We start from the raw sequence: 21724 nt of genomic DNA on the forward strand, positions 1-21724 counted from the left end.
AGCAAAACTGAACCCCAGAGTGTCTGAACCCCAAAGTGTCCCTTGCTTTCTTCTGATTATAAAAATGATACAGGGCTTCCCTGGTGGTGCTCAGTGGCAAAGAATCCATCATGCCAAGGTGGGAGACACGGATTCAGTCTCTGGTCCCAGAAGATCCCGCATGCTGTGGAGCAACTGAGCCCATGCATCACAACTTCTGAGCCTGTGCTCTAGAGCCCGGGAGCTGAGCCGGTGTGCTGCAGCTAGTAAAGCCCGTGTGCCTAGAGCCTGTGCTCTGCAACGAGAGAAGCCACCAGCATGAGAAGCCTGCGCACTGCAAGTAGAGAGTAGCCCCTGCTCGCTACAACTAGAGAAAAGCCTGTGCAGCAACAAAGACCCAGCCCAGCCATAAATAAATAAATAAGGAAGTCTCAAAATTAAAAAAAAAAAAAAGATATAGAGCTTTTTTGTAAAAAGTCAGGCAATTCAGAGAAGTAAAAATCATCTCAATCGCACCAACTGTTAATATTTTGGTGAGCAACCCTTTATCTAAACACATACACACACACAGATAAAGTGACAAAATCTTAACTAGCCATGTTGTTCTATAGCCTGCTTTAAAAAAAAAATAACAAAAACAAAACGAGCTGTCGTTTAAGATGTCAACGCCAAGTGGGCTATGCCTATGACATGGCCCTCCCTGCAGACCATGAGGGACCCGGGGTCCTGGGCTGGGCAATCGGGGGCAGGGACTTACAGCAAAGCAATGGGACCCTGTTTGACTCCTCAGACACGTGCTGTGAATGATTTTCTAGGTCAATCAGCACAGCGTTCATTACATGCTCTTAAATATAAAAAATAAATTAGCACAGAGCTGGCTTTGTTGGTGGGGTGCTGGTGCGGCCTCTGAGGATTACTTGCCAAGCTCAGAGGAGGCCACGTGGGCTGCACAGACCACCATCACGCGCACACCAGGCACACCCCATACTTCGCAGGATATGGCGGACCCGGGGCTCCCAAACTGACCCCTCGGGCAACAAAGCCTCTTCCTGCCTGGGAAGGGCAGGGTCTGTTGGTGTCCCTGTTGTGGGAGCGCCATCTCTCTGGGATGTCTTCAAAGCACGTCAACAGCCCCTGTCCCCACCCCATGTCCCCTCCTTGCTGGTGGGATCTGGCTTCTCCTGCCACCTGTTACCCCGAGAACTGCTGCTTCTCTTCCTGGACAAGCATGAGCCTCCTGCCTCTCTGCTGGCGTCTGGCCTCACCCAACTCAATCCTTTTCTGACCCTGTGATCAGAGTCATTTTTCAAACACAAATTGGATCATGTCTCTCTGGCTTCAGAGCCTTCCCCGGGGACAGGTCCCCACTCCTCAGCCAGGACCATCATGGCTGGCTCGTCCAGCTCCCTCCCTTGATTGGCTCGTCCTTCACCCCAGGGCAGTCCCCTCGGGCTAGGCTCCATCGCACCTCCTGCCTTTACCTCTGCGGTTCCCTGGGGTCTCCTCCTCCTGTTCTGAATTCCTACTCATTCTCCAAGGCTCGAACTTCAGGCTGGACTAGGTCTCCCTTGGGTCCCGTGGCACCCCGTTCACCCAGTGCTGCTTCTCCTCTCCTTCCCCAGTGGTGAGTGAGCACGGCTTCCCTCTCTGATTGTGAAATCGCCCAAAGCCACGGCCATGCCGGGGTCTCTGGTTTCAGACCGGCAAACATTTGCGGGGCCTCTGACCAGAGGATACCATCACCACCTTGGGCGGCAGGGCTGGCTGTTAACGATTCCCATGCAGATGAGAAGCTGAGGCTCAGGAAGGCCAGGGGGCTTGCAAAGGTCACTCAGCGCGTGTGAAACGAGCAGGGCCGCGGGGCTGGGAGCTGGGACCAGCGGTGACGCGTGGAGGGTGGTCCCCCACCGCCCCCACCCCCACCACGGTCCCTCGTGGCGGAGCGCGTGCAGCTGCAGGTGGGGGCCCTTGGGGCTGGCGAGGGCGGCCTGCTCTCGGCTGTAACTGTCAAACCACGGCCGCCACAGACGTTCACACTTCCGTCTTGAGGTTGACGGGGTTCCCTGTCCCTCGGGTCACAAGATGCTTGGGGCCCTTGCTGGGGAAGGGTGCTGGGTGTGAGCGGGACTCCAGCCACAGGGCTCGTTTCTCAGACATGCCTCCTTCCAGGCTAGGGTTCCAGACCTCTCCTCCTGAGAGCAGTGAAGACCACCAGGTTCCAACGCCTACCGTGTGCCCAGAGGTGTGTGGCTCATTCCTGCCCCTCAGAGGGGACCTGCGTGCTCTGCTCCCGCCCAGAGCTGGGCCGGGGACCCCGACCTCTGTGGGGGCTTGAGGCTCCTGCCAGTGGCCGAGTCCCTCGGGCTGCGGAAGAGGCTGTGTGTGGGGGACCCAGGGGGATAGACGGAGCCCCACTGCGGGGGCGTCCATATCCAGAGTAGGCTGAGGGGCCACCCTAGTCACTGATGGTCACCACAGCCTCTGTGGGATGGGGCACCCATGCAGCTGAGCTGTTATGACACCAAAACCCCATCACCCACACCTCTGAGCAACAAGGACGAGCCTCAGACCCTCCTCCCTGCTTGGGAAACGCCTCCCTGCCCGAGGGTCTGCGGACTCAAGATCCGGCTTCTGCCCAGCCTCTCATCCTGTCCTCTGTCCTCTGCCCAGAACAGAGGCCCCATGGCCCACTCCAGCCTCTATGGGATTTTGTTCCCTCCTTCCTTTCTCTCGCCGACAGGGAACATAGGTCTGGCTGAGAAAAGCTGTTCTGGGGGTGGAGAGAACAGGAGAGTAAGTGCTTTTTGAAAAGCAGGAGCTTTCTAAAGGCCAAGGGTGCTGGTTCGAGCTGCTCTGGTGATGCCTGGCACAGCTGTAGAAGCGGAGCCCTTGATGCCTAGCCAGTCGGGGCTGGGTCCACGGCCTGGGGAACCTAGCAGGGGCCGGTTGAGGCTGGGGTCCCCCGAGCGTGTCCCACCAGCCTGCTTCTCCGAGTCCTGTCTGTGCAGCTATGCGGGGGACATGACTGCTGTCCTGAGGGAAAAGCAATGCCTCTTGGGGTCTCCGCTGAGGGCCCAGGGGCAATGGCCCCCTGCTCAGAGGCCTCCACCAGGGTGGGAGCCCCCGAGTTCACTGAGATTCACCCCAGCATCAACCCAGACTGCTGCTCAGAGGAGAGCCAGGTTGGGGACCCAGCAAGCCTCTCGGCACAGGGTGGGCCCTGGGGGCTTCGAGCAGCTCCAGGTTGTAGGAAGAGAGGCAGTGTCTTGAGCAGAGCGAGGGGGCCTGGACCACAGCCTCTGCTTTCTCTTCTGGAGAAAAACCACAGTTCAGCTGTGCTGGCTGATAAGCTCTGCTGCTTCTGTGCCTCGAGCCTGCCCCAAGGTTCTGAAGTTTTGAGCCCTAGGGTGGTCCTTGGGGCTTTGGGAGGGAAAACAGGCTGGGAGAGGAGGCTGGATTGTCCAGGGAAAGAGCACAGACCTGGATTCCTTATAATTTAGCATCGAAACTAGAGCACTTTCAAGAATTGAAAGGGAGTTGTCTTAATTATTACACCAGGGCAGCAGATACCAATTGGGACTCCTCAGGGCAAACCGAGACGTATGTTACCCTACTTACTAGCATTTCTGAGCTGTGTGCATTTGGGCAATTACATAACCTCTCTGAATTCCAATTTCTGCATAAAGGCTGATCCTGTGTGCCTGCCTCCCAGGGCTGGTGGAGGGAATATTGTTTAGTTGGTAAGTCCTGTCCAACTCTTTGTGACTCCATGAACTGCAGCACACCAGGCTTCGCTGTCCTTCACCATCTCTTGGAGTTTGCTCAAACTCATGTCCATTGGGTTGGTGATGCCATCCAACCATCTCGTCCCCTGTTGTCCCCTTTTCCTCTTGCCCTTGCTCTTTCTCAGCATCAGGCTGTTTTCACATCAGGTGGCCACAGTATCGGAGCTGAGGGATTGAAGGAGGCCATTAAGTTATGTGAAAATGCCTGAACAGCCTTCAGCATAGACTGGGCTCTCCGGTTGTTCTCTTTCAGTGAGGAAGGGGGCTCCTTGTCCTTGGAGGGAAGCAGGGACCTGTCACTCTCTGGAGGGATTTCTCATGGGGAGCGGCCAGGGAAGGCGTGTATGCAGCTGGACAGTCAGATTCCAGTCTTCGCCGTGCCTTCCCGCAGGGTGACGGTGTGGCCCCAGCACTGCCCCATCCTCAGGCCGACCTGTACCTGGGGACAGCGGGCCAGTGAAGGGTCCTAGGTGGCAACTCCCTTGTGGACTTGTCCACTGCCCTCCTCCGAGGTGGCGGTCTTTGGTACTCATGGAGAACCCCTCCCAGCACCTGGCCTGAAATGGCTTTGCTTTCTGCCAGAGGTCCCAGTTTTGGTTCAGAGAAAGCCTGTGTACTTCTGTTCTCTGAGGTTGCCCTGTATGAACACAGCTGTTTTCTGGGAGGTCCAGGAAGAATTTAAGGAGGCTACCTCCATTTCCTGCGGCTGCTCCTGGGGACTGAGAAATTGATCAGAACCTGTGCCAACCCAGCATTTTGAACGAGGTGAGTGTGGGACCTGCCTCTGCCCCTTGACCCCGGGCTAGCCTGAGGTCTCCAGGCCCCAGGTTCCTGCAGGGAGTGCCTCCTCTGGGCTTGATGACAGGCGTGGGTGGTGCTGCCCTGCTCAAATCCTCTGCATTTCACCCCAGGGCCCCCAGGCACCACCTTCACCTGCCCCCTCCCCTCCACTGCCCTGGGAGCCCCTGAAGGCAGAGTGGGCACTGTGGAGAGGACAATTAGCTGAGTCTGGACAGAGGTGCCCAGTAGAGGACTGAATGAGTGCCGTCAGACCTGGGAAGCAGCCCAGTGTGTGGCACACTCTGCATGGAGGCTGCCCCCACATCCCCTCTGTCCCCAAAGCCAGAGCTGCTGCAGGTGGAAGGTGCCAGATGCCCACATGCACGGTCAGCTCTCCATGGAGGCCTCAGGCCAGCAACATGAACCCTACAGTCCAGACCACTGGCTACTTTGTTCTGCACTTCCTCCTCTCACCCCAGGGAGGCTCTTGCGGCCACCTGAGTCAGGACTTGCTGGAAAAGTGGTTTCTGAAAAGGTCTGCTCCGGGAGGCATCTGATCTAACAGTGCATGGCCCTCAGCAGACTTCTGCCTCCCAGTCTCCTCCATTAAACGAAGGCCCAAGGCCTCAGTGGCAGGGGTAGGCATGCAGCTCCGAGGGCGACCCCTCGGGGTGGGTGCAGGGTCAGCCTCAGCGTCGTCTTCGGGCCAAGGCCACAGACTCCCAGCCAACTCCTTCTTTAACAAGTTTGGCTCAGGCAAGGGCTCCCCAGCTCTATCCTCTTGACAAAGGACAAGAAGTGGGGTACCCAACAGGTGTCACCAAGATTACATGATAGCTGAGAAAAGATGTCTCCAAAAATGAGGGGCTGGAACTGCAAGAAGAGGTGCCAAAATCCCACTGTAAGACTTTCTGGCTGATCAGCCAGTTCAGGGAGGGTCTTGACAAGTAAGGCTTCTTTGATGCTGAAGGAAGACACCAGTATTAATACATGTTTTCACAGACAACTTCTGACCCTTCTCTTGCAGACCCCAGATTTATCATCTAGGGCTGACAATTTCATAGGCAAATGAATGGCAACTTGTTGTTCTAACTGATATTTTAAACAAGGGTGACTGAGCATTTTTCACATATTTGTGGGCTGTTTGCATTTCCTCTTCTGAGAACAGCTTATTCACATCCTTTGCTCATTTTTCTACTAGCTCGTCTTTTTTTCTTAATCATTTGTAGGTACTCTTTATATATTATGGATATGAACCCTGTGTGGTGCGTTTTCTTCCCTTTTTTCTCTGTCATTTACATTTTAATGTTGTTTATGTTGTCTTCTACAAAAAGTTTTACAGTTTCAAGCTGTCCCGTTTGAATCTTTCCCTCTGGCTTCTGTGTTTCGTGTCGTGCTTAAGATTTCTCTCAATGAGATGATTCAGCTGCTGGTTCAGACATTCTGAGAAACAACGGCCACAGCATTTGCAGTGGCAGCAAATTGTGCATGTGTTTCAAAAGAAAATAAGAAAATGTTTATTGTAAAAAACCAGAACTGTCACCCCGAGCATTTATTTAAATATTAATAGATATGGGTAAAAATTTACAAATGGTATAACAAAACCAGCAGCTTTATATTCACAGATGGTCAGATGCTGACAAACAAGAAATGAGATCTCTGTACGTCGAGATTTGGTTGTTACGAAAATGCGTATGAAGGCTTCAGAAATGGTCTATTTATAGGCTTTGGTGGAGCCATAATCCCCAGTTTCCTACTGACTCCTGATGCTGCTTGAGAACCATGCAAAGTGGAACTGGGTCCGATTATGTTGGAGGGTTTAGTTTTAGAAGGTATCCTTCGGCATGTGTTGGACCCCCTAAAATGTGACAAAGAAAAGAAAATTAAAATGTCAAATAAAACCAAAAGCGAACAGTCATTTTTATCCTAACCTGCATTATTGTGATTTAGTTGCTCAGTCATGTCCCAGCTCTTTGTGACCCTATGGACTGTAGCCCACCAGGCTCCTCTGTCCATGGGATTCTCCAGGGAAGAATACTGGAGTGGGATGCCGTTTCCTTCTCCAGGGGATCTTCCTGACCCAGGGATCAAACCTGTTTCTCCTGGATGTCAGGCAGGTTCTTCACCACCGAGCCCCCAAGGAAGCCCTTTAACCTGCATGCACTTTATAATCCATGCTCTTCCTTGGTATGACATGTCTCTCCATTTTTGGCCTATGATGGCCGTGGGGTGAGGTAAGTTTCCTTTGCAATTCAAGGAATAAAAGACTGCTGCCCTTTACACACACTTGTCCTAGACGTGTCTTCCTAAAATGTCAAGGCCTCTCTGACTTGAGCCCAGCCCCGGCTGCCTTCTCTCTCCTCTCCAGTCTTTCCACCTGCCCCTCCAGACATCTGAGCCCAGACTCACATTCCCCACCTACTCCAACCACACAGAAAGGTGACAGTACCTCGCCTCAGGCCCCAGCGCCTGGACGACAGGCGTGGTGGGACTCCTGCACTCCCGCAGCCCAGAGGAACGGAGCTTTGTGGGCGGGCGGAGGCGGCGTGGAGCAGGGGCCCGCCAGTCTCGGGCAGGCTGCAGACGTGGTTCCCGGGCGGGAGCAGCTTAGGGCTGCCATGTCTTCATTGGACGCTGTTGCCAGTGGGTCGCTCACTTGTCTACACTCCAAGGTCTGCCTGCTCTCACCTTTAGAACAGGTTGAGGAGCCCCTGCCACAGTCTACTACAGAGGCCTTCCAGCACCTCACTTCCCCCACTGATCTGAAGATAACAGCTTTTCTCTCCCCACCGAATAAACTGTTAAAAAAAAATCACAGGGCCAGTGTGTTTACAAGGCTAACAGCAGGCAGCATTTGCCATAGAAGCCTGTCCCTAAACCAGTATTTCCCGTCGCTTTGCAGCCAGGCTGAATTCCTGCCCTGTGTTAATTTCCGGTCATCAGGGCACCCAAGTGGCCTCAGAGGGCCCGGTGTCAGGGCCATCAGTCTGCTGATGATATTTTGGTGGGGCTGAGTGAAAAGTGGTTTTTCAACATTTTAAAACTCTTGCTCGAGGGCAGTTTTACTGCAGAACTGGTAAAGATCTGCTAAAACTAGCAGAGAAGCAGCCTTAAATCTCCCTATGCTGATTTCCTGCTGAGAAATTAAGCCCCGAGAGAAAACCTGCTGTTGATATTGATTTACAGAATGAATCTGCCAACTGCAGCCTCCATTTTCACCAGAGCCATCCATTTCACTGCCACTCAGGGCCCAGAACACAACCAGTTCATTGTGTGTTGTTCGGAAGATGTGAAACCTTGAGGGCAGGGTGGGGAGGTAAGGGCAGTGGCAGGGAGCCACGTTGATCCCGTGGCCGCTCGGGGCCCCAGCCAGGTGAGCGGCCCGGACACGTGGGGAGCCACCACCTTGCAGAGTGGGTCAGTGGAAATGTGGAGAACTGGGCACGGAGACAGCGAGGCTGCTGCAGGGTAAAGCAGTATTACACAACTGCTGCTTTTTGCCAGCAGGGACTAGCGAAGAATCCTGCCGTAAACACACAGGCTAATTAAAAAGCAGCATCACAACTGTGCTGGCTTTGGGACAAGTGTGAGTTTCTTTGTGCTGCTGAGTTCAGTCACTAAGGCACATTTGAGACACCCCACAGATTGTAGCCCACCAGGCTTCTCTGTCCATGGGATTTTCCAGGCAAGAATACGGAAGTGAGATCCCTTCTCCCAGGGATCTTCCCGACCCAGGGATCCAACCTGCGTTTCTTGCACTGGAGGCAGGCTCCTGACCACTGCGCCACCAGGGAAGGCCCTTAGCAGCTTAGGTTCCAGGCCGCAGGGCAAAGCGCTTCCCTCCGAAAAGCAACAGCTGCGACAGCACTAGGGGAGCCAGCAGTCTGCTCTGTTCCAAAGCAGCAGGAGGGGTCATGATGGAGTCTCCGCGGGCCACGTGCAGCAGGGAAAGTGCTCTGCGCAGGCCTGGGCGAGCCAGTGTCCGGCCCCACCTGTGAGACAGGGACCAGGCCAGGGGTGCACACGCCTTTCCCAGGGGAAGCTTCAGGAAGCCCCCGTGTCCTCAGCGTAAGTCCCAGGGAGTGGGACAGAGGCCTTGCAAGGTCTTCTACTCCGTGTGAGTGCCTGAGCAAATGAGTCTTTCCCAAAATGGGGAAACAAGTGAAGAAATTAAGAAAACGTCCCCACGGAAGGGCACTGGTGGGTCACTTGCACATCAAAACCCACAGACATTACTTAGCCGTAAAAATGAATGAAATCCTGCTAGTTACAATACACAATATGTGTGGACCTCAAGGGAGTGAGCCTAAATGAAATAAATCAAATACTCTATGATCTCTCTCATAGATGGAACCTAAATACATATGAATATTTAAGCCAAGTTCATAGATGCAGAGGACAGACTGGTGTGGTGGTTGCAAGAGGCATGGATGGGGTGGGGTGTAGGATAAATGTGTGAAGTTTAAAGTTTAAATAGAATTAAAATATATAAATAAAACCCACAAAGTTAAACTAATATTTACTAATGTCTTTAATTTCTGTCCCCCGACAGAAGGATTAGCACATACAAGATGTTTGTTTGCGGACTTAAGCAGAAAATGACAGCTTGTTAACACTGCCTTCTTTTCTCTTCTCCACTCAATTTTTGGTCTTTATTAACCCGGAAGGAACAGAGGTAGAAAAACTGCAAGAGGAAAACACGATAGCCTGCGCAAGTTTACTGAGTTCCCTTTTCCTATGTTTCTGTCAACACCAATGGATGGTCGCCATCCCACCAGACCTGACCTAGAAGGTGAGGGCAGAGGATCTTCTTCAGGAAGATGGGAAAGAGCAGGGCAATGATGAAGAAATACAAACGCTGTTCAGATCATCACCTCGGACCTGACAACAACGCTTTGTTCCGCCTTGCTGAGCAGACAGCACCCCAGTGCTGGGGCATCCCAGCCCGGGGGCCAGGCAGACATGGGAACAGGGAGATGGCAGGGCTGCACTGACCTCTGGGGGGTTCCAGTCATCACCTCTTCTCTGCTACCCTGCTAAGGTCGGGAGGCTGGCCTCCCGCCTGCTACTGAATGACAGGGGTTGTGCGGGGCCTCCAGGTGGACGCCCTGCAGATGCTGCAGCTAGAAAAGCAGTGTAGCAAGTACTGGCGGGATCATAAGAGTCATGAGGAAACAAAACCCTTTTGTTTATTCAGCTAGCGTATGACTTACGGGCTTCCCTGGTGGCTCAGTGGTAAAGAATCTGCCTGCCAAGCAGGAGATGCAGGTTGATCCCTGGGTCAGAAAGATCCCCTGGAGAAGGAAATGGCAACCTACCTCCAGTACTCTTGCCTGGAGAATCCCGTGGACAGAGGAGCCTGGTGGGCTACAGTCCATGGTGTTGCAAACAGCTGGACACAACTTAGCAACTAAACAACAACAATATAGTTTACAGTATTTTAGGTGGAAAAGTCTCTTCAGTGCAAGTGTAAAAAAAAAAAAAAAAAAAAAAAATTTTTTCCCCCCCTTGAAGGTAAGGTCAAAATTGGAGAAGCTTTTTTACAAACTAGAAAACTTCAGTGATAGTCAACCTAGGAGCAGATATAAAAATCTGCAACAAACAAATTTTTTGTTTTGGATCAAAGCTTAATCCTGACTCCACGAGTTGGACCAGGCAACACTAAACAATGGCTTATTTTAATGAACACCGCAAAGCAAAGCAGGGCAGCCCTGTTCCCTTCTATTCTCCCTTCCACCCAACACTGCAGACAAGGTGGCAGAACTTACCCTTTCGTCCTGGAACCACTGAAACCAGTTCTTCTCCTCTTGGCTTTTTGGGAGGCTGGCATCCTTTTCCTCTTTCTTTCGTTTCTGGTTTTATTTGCAAAGTAGTGAGAAGATATGGGTGCTTCCTCATCCGACTCCTCAGGAGTGTTTTTTCTGGTGCCTCTGCTGCTGGAGGGGCTTCTCCGTGGGGAGGTGTCCTCAGCTACAAGCGGACAATGCAGACGTTTACTGGTGATGCCGCGCTGATGACAGCCCACGTGCAGACTCACAGCACAGGGCGCAGTTCAGCCGAGGCCCTGCTGCTTTCCTGGAGCATCCCGCCACTCGGGTTCAACCATCCCACAAGAACCTGCTCTTCTTTTATTTCAGAAAGCCCCAAAGTCATCAATGGCAATTCAGTTTTAAAGAATCGGGGGTCAGAATTCATTAAGAAAATGTGTGATGCTAACTTAACTACAGAGTCAGGTTTATCAGCTCACTCTCTGCAGCCCAAGTACCTGCTATTGTTTGTGCCATTAACCCCATTAAGCTCTCTGAAAAGTATAAAGTGCTAACTAAAAGACAATTTATTAGTTTACAAATGCTGAAAAAGACAAGCCCAATGTAAGGAAAACAGGACTATGTTCGCACCTCATCTTTAGAGTGATAGTTACTTAGTAGTGAGTGTTGGAAAATTCTAGACTGTATTTTACTTTCCTTTGCATAATAGCTGTGAATAGTTTACATACTGTGCAGGAAATGGGCCTGTACAAAGCACACATTTGCAAAGAAGATGCTAATTTCCATAGGTATTTGCAAGCCAAGGCACTCCCAAAGCCTGAAATCTCCCCACCAACAGTGACTGGGTCTTCATTTCTGAAGGTACTTCTGGGCTGGCCTGGTTGGTTTACCCTCGGGCTGCCCTGCCTCACTGCAGTGGTGGGAAGGGCGAAGAGCGCAGTCATTCCAGCTGTGAGACTTCAGGAAAATGAAAAACCTCGCCCATGTCCACCTCTAAAATGGGTGTGGGGAAGTCCCTCGCGGTCCAGTGGTTATGACTCTGCCCTTCACTGCCCGTGGGTCTCGGTTCAGTCCCTGCTTAGGGAACTAAGATCCCATAAGCTGCATGGCGTGGTCAAAAATAAATCAGGAAGGACTGAATGACACCAAATAGGCGAAGCTCTTCACTTAGCATCTCTCCCTCAGTAAGTGGGAGTGGTCATCACGGCGATTTCTGCACAGCTGCCCTGTCTGATGTGGGTAAATACCCTTCCAAACAAGGTGCTACACTAACCAAGCGTTAAGTTCCCACCAAGAGTTCAGTGTGTCTGAAGTAAGGCTTTTAAGGAACAATTACCATACAGAAGAATTAACGAGAACCTGACTCTTCGTGCCAAGGGATAAAAACGACTGTGGAGAGACAGAACGCGACTCGCTTTCTCACCCCACTACCATTTCCCTCAGCCCTGGGAAGGACTGGAGTCACAGAACAGTTCACTTGGCTCGTATGCATCACAATACCCTGGAGGCAGGCACCGGAACTCCCGCACGACTCCCGCACCTGACCTATCGCCCACAACACAGTCTTTGTTCTCAATTTTCCCTGCATCCACACTTTCTATCGTGATGAGCTCTGTAATTAGAGGTGCTACACGACAGGCCTCACGCAACCTCTGGGAACGTCCATAAGGATGCACTCGCTCGGGCAGCGCCTTTCAACGCTTAGTGACAGTAGAGGCTCTCGCGTTTCAGTTACATGTTCATTTTCCAAAACATTTCAACTTAATCTTTAGACATGCTTGTCGGATAACACGTTCCTTCCTCAGATAAAGAAAGTGAAACACGAAAAGGTTATTCATGGCCTGCCAAGGATGACAGAGGGGGATCAATCTGACCAATCTGCAACCGGCACCCAGGGGCTCCAGGGTCCTCAGGCGCTTGCTTTAACAGAATCAACTAATGCTGGGCCCACAGGCCCTCCATTGGGTCCTATTAGCAGGTCTGCTAACTGGCACCCCCAGGGGACCTAAGCACCAGTGTTCTCTATGAAGTGCCTGGCACCCCACCGGGGTCTGCTCGGAGCACTTGGATGTCAGTGTGACGAGGTGTAGGAAGCAGTGACACAACCCAGAAACCACACAACTCTAATCCAGTGAGAGGCACTGCTTAACATTAAAAGAGGCTTTTGGAAAAACACATATTTGGCTGTATACTGAACCTGGCAATGTCCACTCAGAGTATTTCTGTAATATTGGAATCACTTCAGCACCATATTTTTCCAGTTTGTCTTCGGTAACACCATCAATTTGAAGCAAAACCTCAGGATCAGAAGATAAAGATTCTGTACATGGGCATAAAATTAGAAATTTAAATTACCACCCAGAGAAAACCCACTGGATTTATGCTCATTCACCCATTCAGTGCCTGTGTGTTAAGTGCCAACTGACTGCAGAGCGCTGGGTACACGGGCCAATTTTCTACAAAGGCAGCTAGTGCCAACGGAGGCAGCAGACAGGCCCAGAAGGCAGGCGCCCACCATTGCATTCCAGCAGCAAAGGTGTGTGGTCAGGGCAGAGAATAGGAGGGCGTCAAGGACGTTGGGGCGAGCAGAGTAGGGGGGTATCCGGTCTTTGCTCTCACCCACTGTTCACATTACAAAGACGAGTCTAGTTGCAATCATGGGGATCCTTTGTTTGCAGAGAAGGCCCACATGTGTGCTTCCTTCCACCTCTGACTTTCCCCCTGCACTCCTGACTTGCATCCACTGATCAGTAAGGCCTCAAATGAATTCTCACTCCCGCCTCAACCCAAACCTGTCCTTCCTCTGGCCTTTCTGCACATGGGCGAGGCAAGTAGGCCGTTAAGAGTCCTCTGAGCACAGAAGGCACATGAGTCTTACAGCTAGACAAGTCTGTCGTTGTAAATACCACTCTGGCTGCTGTATGCAAAATGGACTGTAAGGGAAAGGGGAGACACTGGAGCCCCGAGGAAGCTCAGGTGCAAGTGAGGATACTGTGAACTAGATGGAGAGAAGCAGCAGATTCGGACATGTTTTGGAGGCTAGGTCGGCAGGATTTATTGATGCACTGGCTATGGGGAGCATGTGAGTAATCCCCACATATTTGAGTTGAGCAAAGGGTGGATTTCAAATCCGTGATTCTCGCATCATTTCTACATTTAGAGGAAAAAGAACAGACCTGTGGGACAGACCAGGGGGTTAGCAGAAGATAAAGTTAGGGAGGCAAGGAGAAATGCCGATCCCTGCAGGTTCCCTGGTGGTCCAGTGGTTAATGTTTGATCCCTGGTCACGGAACTAAGGTCCTATATGCCTCGGGGTGTGGCCAAAAAAAAAAAAAAAAAAGAAATGCAAATCCCTGATAGAGTTTGTACTTTATCTGAAGAACTGCTGGAGCTTTAAAGAGTACTTAGAAGATTAAAATGAGTATCATGTTTATATCTGGAGTTAAGGAGTCCAGTTAAGAAACTTCACTGAGAACCTAGGAACGAAATACAGTATTTTATTGATTCTAAGACACATACTCTCTTTTTTTTTTTTTTTGCATTTTGGCATTCCTGAGGTCAAGCTGCGTCTTACCAGTGCAGATGGCCAGATGGCAGCTGTCCAGCGGCTGTCACCGCCCATGCACGTGAGAACATAGTCACAGCATCAGTCAACAGCACCACCGCAGTGCTGGTTCCTCACAAGTTGAGTTTAACTGCACACGAATTGTCTTCAAAAAGACTAGACTGGGATGAGCACTGAGAAAATGATGTGGGGACGTCCCTGGTGACCCAGGGGTTACAAATCCACCTTCCCAGGCAGGGGACACGGGTTCAATCCCTGGTCAGGGAACTAAGATCCCGTATGCTGCGGGGTTGAGCCACAACAAAGACCCAGTGCAGCCAAAAAGAAAAAAATAATAATTAAAAAAAGAAAACGACTGTGAATGTAAAAAAGCTCAGACATGGAGTAATGGGGAACAAATGTGGCATTAACAAAGCAAATGATTTGTTCTGGAGGAGGTGACAATTTCATAGTTTCTTGTAGGCAACAACCAAGCGCTTTACATGACTTGTGTTGCTAAGAGATGTGTGCCCATCCGTGGACAACTTTCTGGTATCATTAAGAAAACACCACCATCACATTGGAAGGGGTGATGGGGATTTTGATAAAATTTGGGGGATATAGTGGAACATGCTAAAAAGGCTGTATCACTAACATCCCTGATGACATGAGGGAAAAACAATGACAGACAGCTGAGTCAAAAAAAAGATTCAGAAGAGTCAGGCTTTGAATGTGAATTTTTACAAGTAGTTAAATCAACCTACTTTGACTTATGCGTTTTTCCACAGAGGCACAGTTATGTATGTTAAAAATCTAAATAAACTAGAATAGAACTCTTTCAATAAAAGTACTGTGTCACAGTTTAATTAGCAGAATTTTTTTCTTTCTCAATAGTCCATAAAATAACAACGTGGCATCTTAGAGTTGATGAGATACTATAATGACCTATGGTGGCCAGAGTGGGAATGGGAGAGAGGGAAGGTGGTGATTATGGGTTTTTATAAAGGATAAGCATGGAAGGAAATGTACACTCATCATCAGTCAACTACTGGCCAACTTATTTTCCAGGGACTTTACTACAAGAATTCTGGGTGGAGCTATCTGAAGCCATGGGGATAATTCAGGTCAGCAAGTATTTATCACAAAATACTTAAGACACAGCCATGTGCTAGGTCTGGATTTGGAGAAACATAAAACAAAATCTCTTTTCATAAGGAACTTATGTTTTAGGAATGTGAAGCTAAGGTCCTCATGAAAACAAAACAAAACCGTGTGCACAATTCATTAAAAATAAGGCAGGCAAGTAATGCACACAAAGTAAGAGACACCTGGTATTAGCAATTACAATTATCCATATCTTAACATGCAGCATTAAACCAAAGTATACGATTAAAATTATATTAATACCATATGTCTGAAGAACAAAGTTCTGTGTTTATCTTCAAGAATATATTTTATTTCAAGAATGAGTTTAAAATTGTTTGAGCTTTCAATTCAGAGATGAAAAAGACTGAGATACACTTATGCTCTTGATGAGTTCTTTATCAGGATTAACTTTGGCCCATTCATTTATGCTGTGCAGCAGGAGACACACACATACCAACCTGCGAGCTTCTTGAGAGTGACGGTATTAAAAATATTAAAGTAGTGGACGCCAAAAACTTTCCCCAGAGATTTGCAGACTTCTGTAAGTTCTCCAAGACATTTCTTCACCACCTCTTCCCTCTGAGACACCTTTGCCACTAATGCTTTTTGTTTTTTCACACTGCTGGAATTTTCCGTTTCCATAAAGTCTACCTTTGTGAGAGAAAAACAGAGCACAAGAGTGGGTGTGTGCATACTTGTAGCCAAACAGAGGCTTTATTTACTGCTTAATTACATTTCTTGGGGTCGGGGAGGGGGGTATTTCTGTTACGTCAAGTAGATAGTAAGTCTCTCGGGAACAGGGGCTGTCCATTCTCCATCTTCACATTTCCAGTGAGAGCACAGAAAAGCTTTTTAATAAATGGTTACTTAATGAATATATGATGATCTAATGATCTGAAAGTCCATATGATTCATTTTGACAAGTATGACATTACTTGGGCTCAAGTTTAAGATCTCTTTCTAAACTAAGAAGAACAGAATATGTTCATATAGGGCATTACATATAAGTTCAATGTCCATCAGCTCATCAGCTTACGAAAAGACACTTTAACTCGCAGTAAAATATTTCTATCTACTCTTTGGGAGATAATAAAATCAACATTTAAAAAATTATACCTTTAAATGCCCATTTAGTACGGTTTGTGCTTTACTTCCGAGCATCACATAGGCAATTGCTTGATCATTGGCATTGATATATAAGTCTTCATCCAAAATCCTGTCCAGTATCAGTTTTTTAAAAAGTCTTTCGGCATTGTGTCTTGAATAAGTAGATCCTTTTCCAAATATTCCTGACTGAATTTTTGCACTCTTACTCCCTGGCAAGAAGGTACAAGAAGTTAGACTAGTAAATATATGTATATCATAACTGAGGGCTTCCCTGGTGGCTCAGATGGAAAAGAATCTGCCTGCAAGGCAAGAGACCCGAGTTCAATCCCTGGGTTGGGAAGACCCCCTACAGAAGGCAACGGCAACCTACTCCAGTATTCTTGCCTGGAGAATTCTATGGACAGAGGAGCCTGGCGGGCTACAGTCCATGGGGTCCCAAAGAGACGGACATGATTGAACAACTTTCCCTTTCACCATAACTGTAACAAAAGAAGCTAAAAAAAGTTATTTATGGGGACTTCCCTGGTGGTCCACTGGTTAAGAAGCTGCCTTCCAGTGCAGGGGACATGGGTTCAATCCCTGCTTGGGGAACTAAGATCCCACATGGCATGGGGCAACGAAGCCCATGAGCCACAATCAAGAGCCTGCAGGCCACAACTAAGACCCAATGCAGCCAAATATATATATATATATATATTTAAAAGTCATTTATGGACAGGTCTGGATAAAGGGATAGACAACTCTTCTTCAGGAAAACCTATGGCACAAACAGACACTCATTTCCATCAAGTAAGAATATTTGAGTAGAATTCTAAAATAATTTCATGTACTTCTCCTTATATAACAGGCATTGACCAAACACAGCAACAAAATTCAGTTGGTCATTTTAAGATGCTGCATGTACAGCTTATAAAATTATATGACAGCAAACAAATCAAAGACAAAGTTTATGTCAACTTTAATAGCTTCACATGACTGCTGCTGTATTAGGATAACTATGCATTGTTGATCTAGTTCCAAAAAATTTTTTTGACAATCAACTTTATAAATATCTCTGATCCTGCGATGAAAGTGCTACTCCTTTACAATCAAAGCATTTAAGTCTACACATTCTGTCATCCTCACAGATGAAACCTATATAAACTCCAAAACAAGAGCATAGCATTCCAGGAGGCCATGTACTTCCCTCCTCCCCCGGGGGCTGACCGAGAGCTCCACAGCAGGCTGGATACTTGTTTCACATCCAGCTGCTGTAATGACAAGTGTCTGTTTTTTTAAAAATCATAAGCAGTTATTTTTTTTCTTTAATAGCAATCTATTTATGAAGGTTGGAGAAGGAAATGGCAACCCACTCCAGTATTCTTGCCTGGAAAATGCTATGGACAGAGGAGCCTGATGGGCTACAGTTCCATGGGATTGCAGGAGTCAGACAAGACTTAGCAACTAAACCACCACCACTTAAGAAGGTTGGTGACGCTGAGTATAATCAGAATTAACAGCTATATTTTGTAAGGCTTTAGCTCTATTGTAAGAGCTCCAAATAGTTATGTTACTGTAAATTTCAGATGGCTTCTGGTCACAGATGCTGAATGATCCAAGTTTTACTTCTTCAAGTGATCTGGACATAAAGGACTACTGCTCTGGTAAAGGCCTGGGTGACCTGGACCCAGTGCTAGTGCTGAGGTAACTAAGGAAGCTGGATGAAACATAAACAGTTTTCTTAAAAACATACAAGAGCTGATAAGAAACCGAAGTATGTGTCAGAAAAATGTCTGACTTACGATCTTTCTAGGACCCTACATGAAAGCTACAGAGATGCAGATGAAGGTGTACTTAAAAGGCTATTTATCACACATTCTGTACACTAGGAAAATAGCGAGTTGGCCAGAAGTTCACTTGGGGTTTTCTGTAAGATGTTATGGAAAACCCCTAACAGACTTTTTCACCAACCCAATATGTCCTACAATAAAACTATTTAAACATATTTCATCAACCTGATAAAATATAAACTAAAAACAACTTCAAGAGAGTAAAAAAATTTAAAAATGCTTATATTATTAAATAAAAATGATAGAAATTATACATTCTATATGATAAATATGTGATTGTGAGCAAACGCATTAAAATATTAGTAGTTTTTTTTCTGGAGTTTGTATTTTTCAGTTTTCTACATGTAATAATGTAGAATGATTATGTATCATTCTTATAATAAACTGCTTAACCTACAACGCTTTGTGGTCCCAAACTAGAAGGCAAGAATCCAGAAAGGGGGTCCAGCATTAAAAGCTGCTTTGTCCTGAGAAATGTGTGGATCCAGAAGCAGCAGCTTAGAAACTGAACAAACCATCTCCCTTCCCCAGTGGAGGCTATTCATGGTTTAATTGCTTTAGATTTTAAATTAAAGTAATATATGCACATAGGGAAAAATACAGTACAGCAGGGTTTGTAATTAAAAGCAACATTCCTCTATTCTACCCTTCCCCTCCCTAGTCTCACTCTTTTACAAGTCAATCGTTTTTTTAAAAATTTAAATTTTTTTTTGGCCGTGCCATGCAGCATGTAGGATCTTAGTTCCCCGATCCCTGGTCGAACCCCTGCCCCCTGCAATGGAAGCATGGAGTCTTAACCACTGAACTCCTGGGGAAATCCCAAGGCAATCACTTTTTAAATGGCTTGTTTTCAGCTCTTCTGGTGGTTACCACTCATGGAACCCACACTTCTGCTGTCATTCCAAGCCATCTGTATACTCCCCTCTTATTTTTATCTGTTTATTGGTTTTGCGAAGGCGTTCTCTAGTTGCGGCGAGCGGAGCTACTCTTTGTTGCAGCGCGTGGCCTTGTCATTGTGGTGACTTCTCTTGTGGAGCACAGGCTCTAGGTGAACCTACGCCCTAACAGGCCCGAACAGGCTCTAGCGCACATGGGATCAATAGCTGCAGCTTGAGGGCTCGAAAACATAGGTTTAGTTGTGGCGCTCGAGCTTAGTTGCTCCACAGCATGTGGAATCTTCTTGGATCGGAGATCAAACTCCTGTCCCCTGCATTGCCATGGCAGGTGGATTCTTACGCACTGTACCACCAGGGAAATCCCTATTTTTACTTATTCTACTTGCATTCTTATATCACCAGGATTAACCACTATATCCGGTCCTGTTCTCTAACCACGTTTAAGTCTATAAGTTGACTCTGCCACTTATCAGCAGTGTTTAGATTAGGACAAGCTTCCTTTCCCACTCAGAACTCCTGACTCTTATGCAACTAAGGAGGATGTTCACTGTATCCAGACAGATTATTTTGTACATTTTATCAATTACGCAAACGGTGTGGCCACTTCCTTCGTTTTCTAGTTGACCTCCGCTCTCTTGTATAATCCACCCCCTGCGGTGTTTCTAAGTGCCTTTCTCCTTTTGTTGTTGAGAAGTAACATTTGTGGCCTTTTCTGTCACCAAAAGAAAAAAAAAATTCATTTCTTGTTCTTTCTCTATATTGTGTGGGACTTATTTTTCTGACTTTCTGTTAACAATTTGTACAGACTGCTTCAGGACGATTCCCTGGAGAAGGGCATGGCAACCCACTCCAGTATTCTTGCCTGGAGAATCCCAGGGACAGAGGAACCTGGAGGGCTACAGTCCACAGAGTTGCAAAGAGTTAGACACAACTGACTGACTGAGCACGCATGTAAAGACTGCTTACTGTGACTCTGGGATTTCTTCTCCCTGGACCCATGGGTCTGTTCCTGTTTATGGTATAGATCACATCATCTTCTTTGCCTACAAGTCTCCAGGGTTGCAGGTATTAATATGATGTCCTTTGGTTTTGGTTGTCTTTTTCTTTCCAAAGCTTTTGGGAGTATCTTTGAAGGGGTTCAGAATATGCCACAATGGCATCAAAACTATTCTGAGCAGAAGGTATCTGAGCTCCTGAAATCTATCTGCCAAAAAGCAGACACTCCCCAAAGAACTCAATTGTCTTAAATCCTACCCCGCGTCCCCGCCCGGGAGCAACCAGAAGACTGACTCTCATCACCGGAGACGAGAACTTTCCATACAACACCCAGACACTGTTACAAAAATGACCACGTGTTCCCCTCCCCTCCCCCGCCATCTTTCTCCTAAGGGCCCGTTTATGTTCCCCGCCCTCCACATCATTTGTTTCCTCCTAACCCTTCCTGCCTCTCCTTCCCCTTTAAAATGGTAGCTAAGCCTCAGATTCTAATGGCTCCTTTGAGTCACATTTTCCATGAACTCCCATTACATATCTGATTAAATCTGTCCTTTCTCTTGCTAATTCGCCTCCCCTAACTATAAGAGAACAGAGAAAAGGCTTTTCCTCCCTAACATCGCTTTACTCTTGGTATTCTTAAACCTCATCTTATAAAGCATTTATTTGGCATTAAGCAGGCTTTTTTTTTTTTTTTAATTTAAATTTTGGCACACCACACAGCTTGCGGGACCTCAGTTCCCTGACCAGGGATTGAACCCAGGCCATGGAAGTGAAAGTGCCGAATCCTAACCACTAGGGAACTCCCCCAGTGGGCAATTAAGGCTTTTTTCCTTTTCGGAGAAATTTCCTTTTATTGTTGGTTTATTTCCTATTTCAAAATTCTGTCCGAGTTTACATTTCCTAAGAATTGATCTGTATTTTCTCTCTCACATTTTCCATATATTTTTGCTGAGGTCTTCAGAAAATTTTCTTGATGTTATCTTCCAGCCTTTCTACTCAATTTACTTTGTCAATCATTTAAAAATTTTAAAAGCTCTTTCTCCATCTTTGTTTCTTTTCCCTACAAGTGAAAGTTGTTCAGTCATGTCTGACTGTGACCCCATGGACTGCAGCCCACCAGGTTCCTCTGTCCCTGGAATTCTCCAGGTAAAAATACTGGGGTGGGTTGCTATGCTCTCCTCCACAGGATCTTCCCAACCCAGGGATTGAACCCATGTCTCCCTCATTGCAGGTGGATTCTTTACCATCCAAGACACCGTAACATTCTATTATTGTTTGTCTTTGTGAAGATACTAATGAAGAGTTCCCCTTCCTGTCTCCCCAGAAGTACTGCCTACTTTCTAAATTACCTCTATCCCCAGGATCAAATATGTTATTTCTTTGGCCTTTCTCTCATTTTTCTTTGTGGCATGCAAACTCTTAGTTAGGGCAGTGGGCTCTAGTTCCCTGACCAGGGATCGAACCTGGATTCCCTGCACTGGGAGCACAGAGTCTTAGCCACTGGACCACCAGGGAAGTCTCTGGTCTTTTCTTGATTGTCTATTTATATTTACTCTTCAGGGACCAGATTAAACTTTTTAAGTGGATTTCTTATTATTTTGTATCTACATCTATTTCCCCCCAAATTTCTCCCTTAAAATGGAATGTCCAGTTATCAGGTTTGTTTTAGGGTAAATGCGCTGGTAGCCCCCAACTTGGCTGTCTTTCTGCTCCTCAAGCAGTTTGTTTATCTTTGTTCTAGAATGAGTTGCAGGCTGGTATTCCATGCAGTTCTTCTGTGAGCAGACTTTCTTCCAACTGTCCCCTCCTATTTGGAGCTCCCCTGCTCTCACTTCTACCCCTAGGTCTCTAAGACTCCAGGTTCGGGCCCTGGGGACAATGGCATTCCGCCTGG

The 21724-nt window shown here is 47.7% G+C and overlaps 1 protein-coding gene across 5 annotated transcripts in view; it reads right to left on the reverse strand.

The window, feature by feature from the left end:
- Positions 1 to 6060: 6060 nt before the first annotated feature.
- The window catches only part of BLM (BLM RecQ like helicase), a 92034-nt gene continuing 76370 nt past the window's right edge, over positions 6061 to 21724 (reverse strand). For all 5 annotated transcript variants that reach the window (XM_055556765.1, XM_055556763.1, XM_055556764.1 and 2 more), the window contains 5 exons: positions 16119 to 16318; positions 15461 to 15653; positions 12510 to 12632; positions 10313 to 10514; positions 6061 to 6402 (listed from right to left, as the gene is read on the reverse strand). In XM_055556765.1, the coding sequence (XP_055412740.1) occupies positions 6225 to 6402; positions 10313 to 10514; positions 12510 to 12632; positions 15461 to 15653; positions 16119 to 16318 (896 nt within the window). In that variant the 3' untranslated portion in view covers positions 6061 to 6224. The remainder of the gene's footprint in view (positions 6403 to 10312; positions 10515 to 12509; positions 12633 to 15460; positions 15654 to 16118; positions 16319 to 21724) is intronic.

The sequence above is a fragment of the Bubalus kerabau genome, chromosome 19, assembly GCF_029407905.1.
Source record: "Bubalus kerabau isolate K-KA32 ecotype Philippines breed swamp buffalo chromosome 19, PCC_UOA_SB_1v2, whole genome shotgun sequence".
NCBI lineage: Eukaryota > Metazoa > Chordata > Mammalia > Artiodactyla > Bovidae > Bubalus > Bubalus kerabau.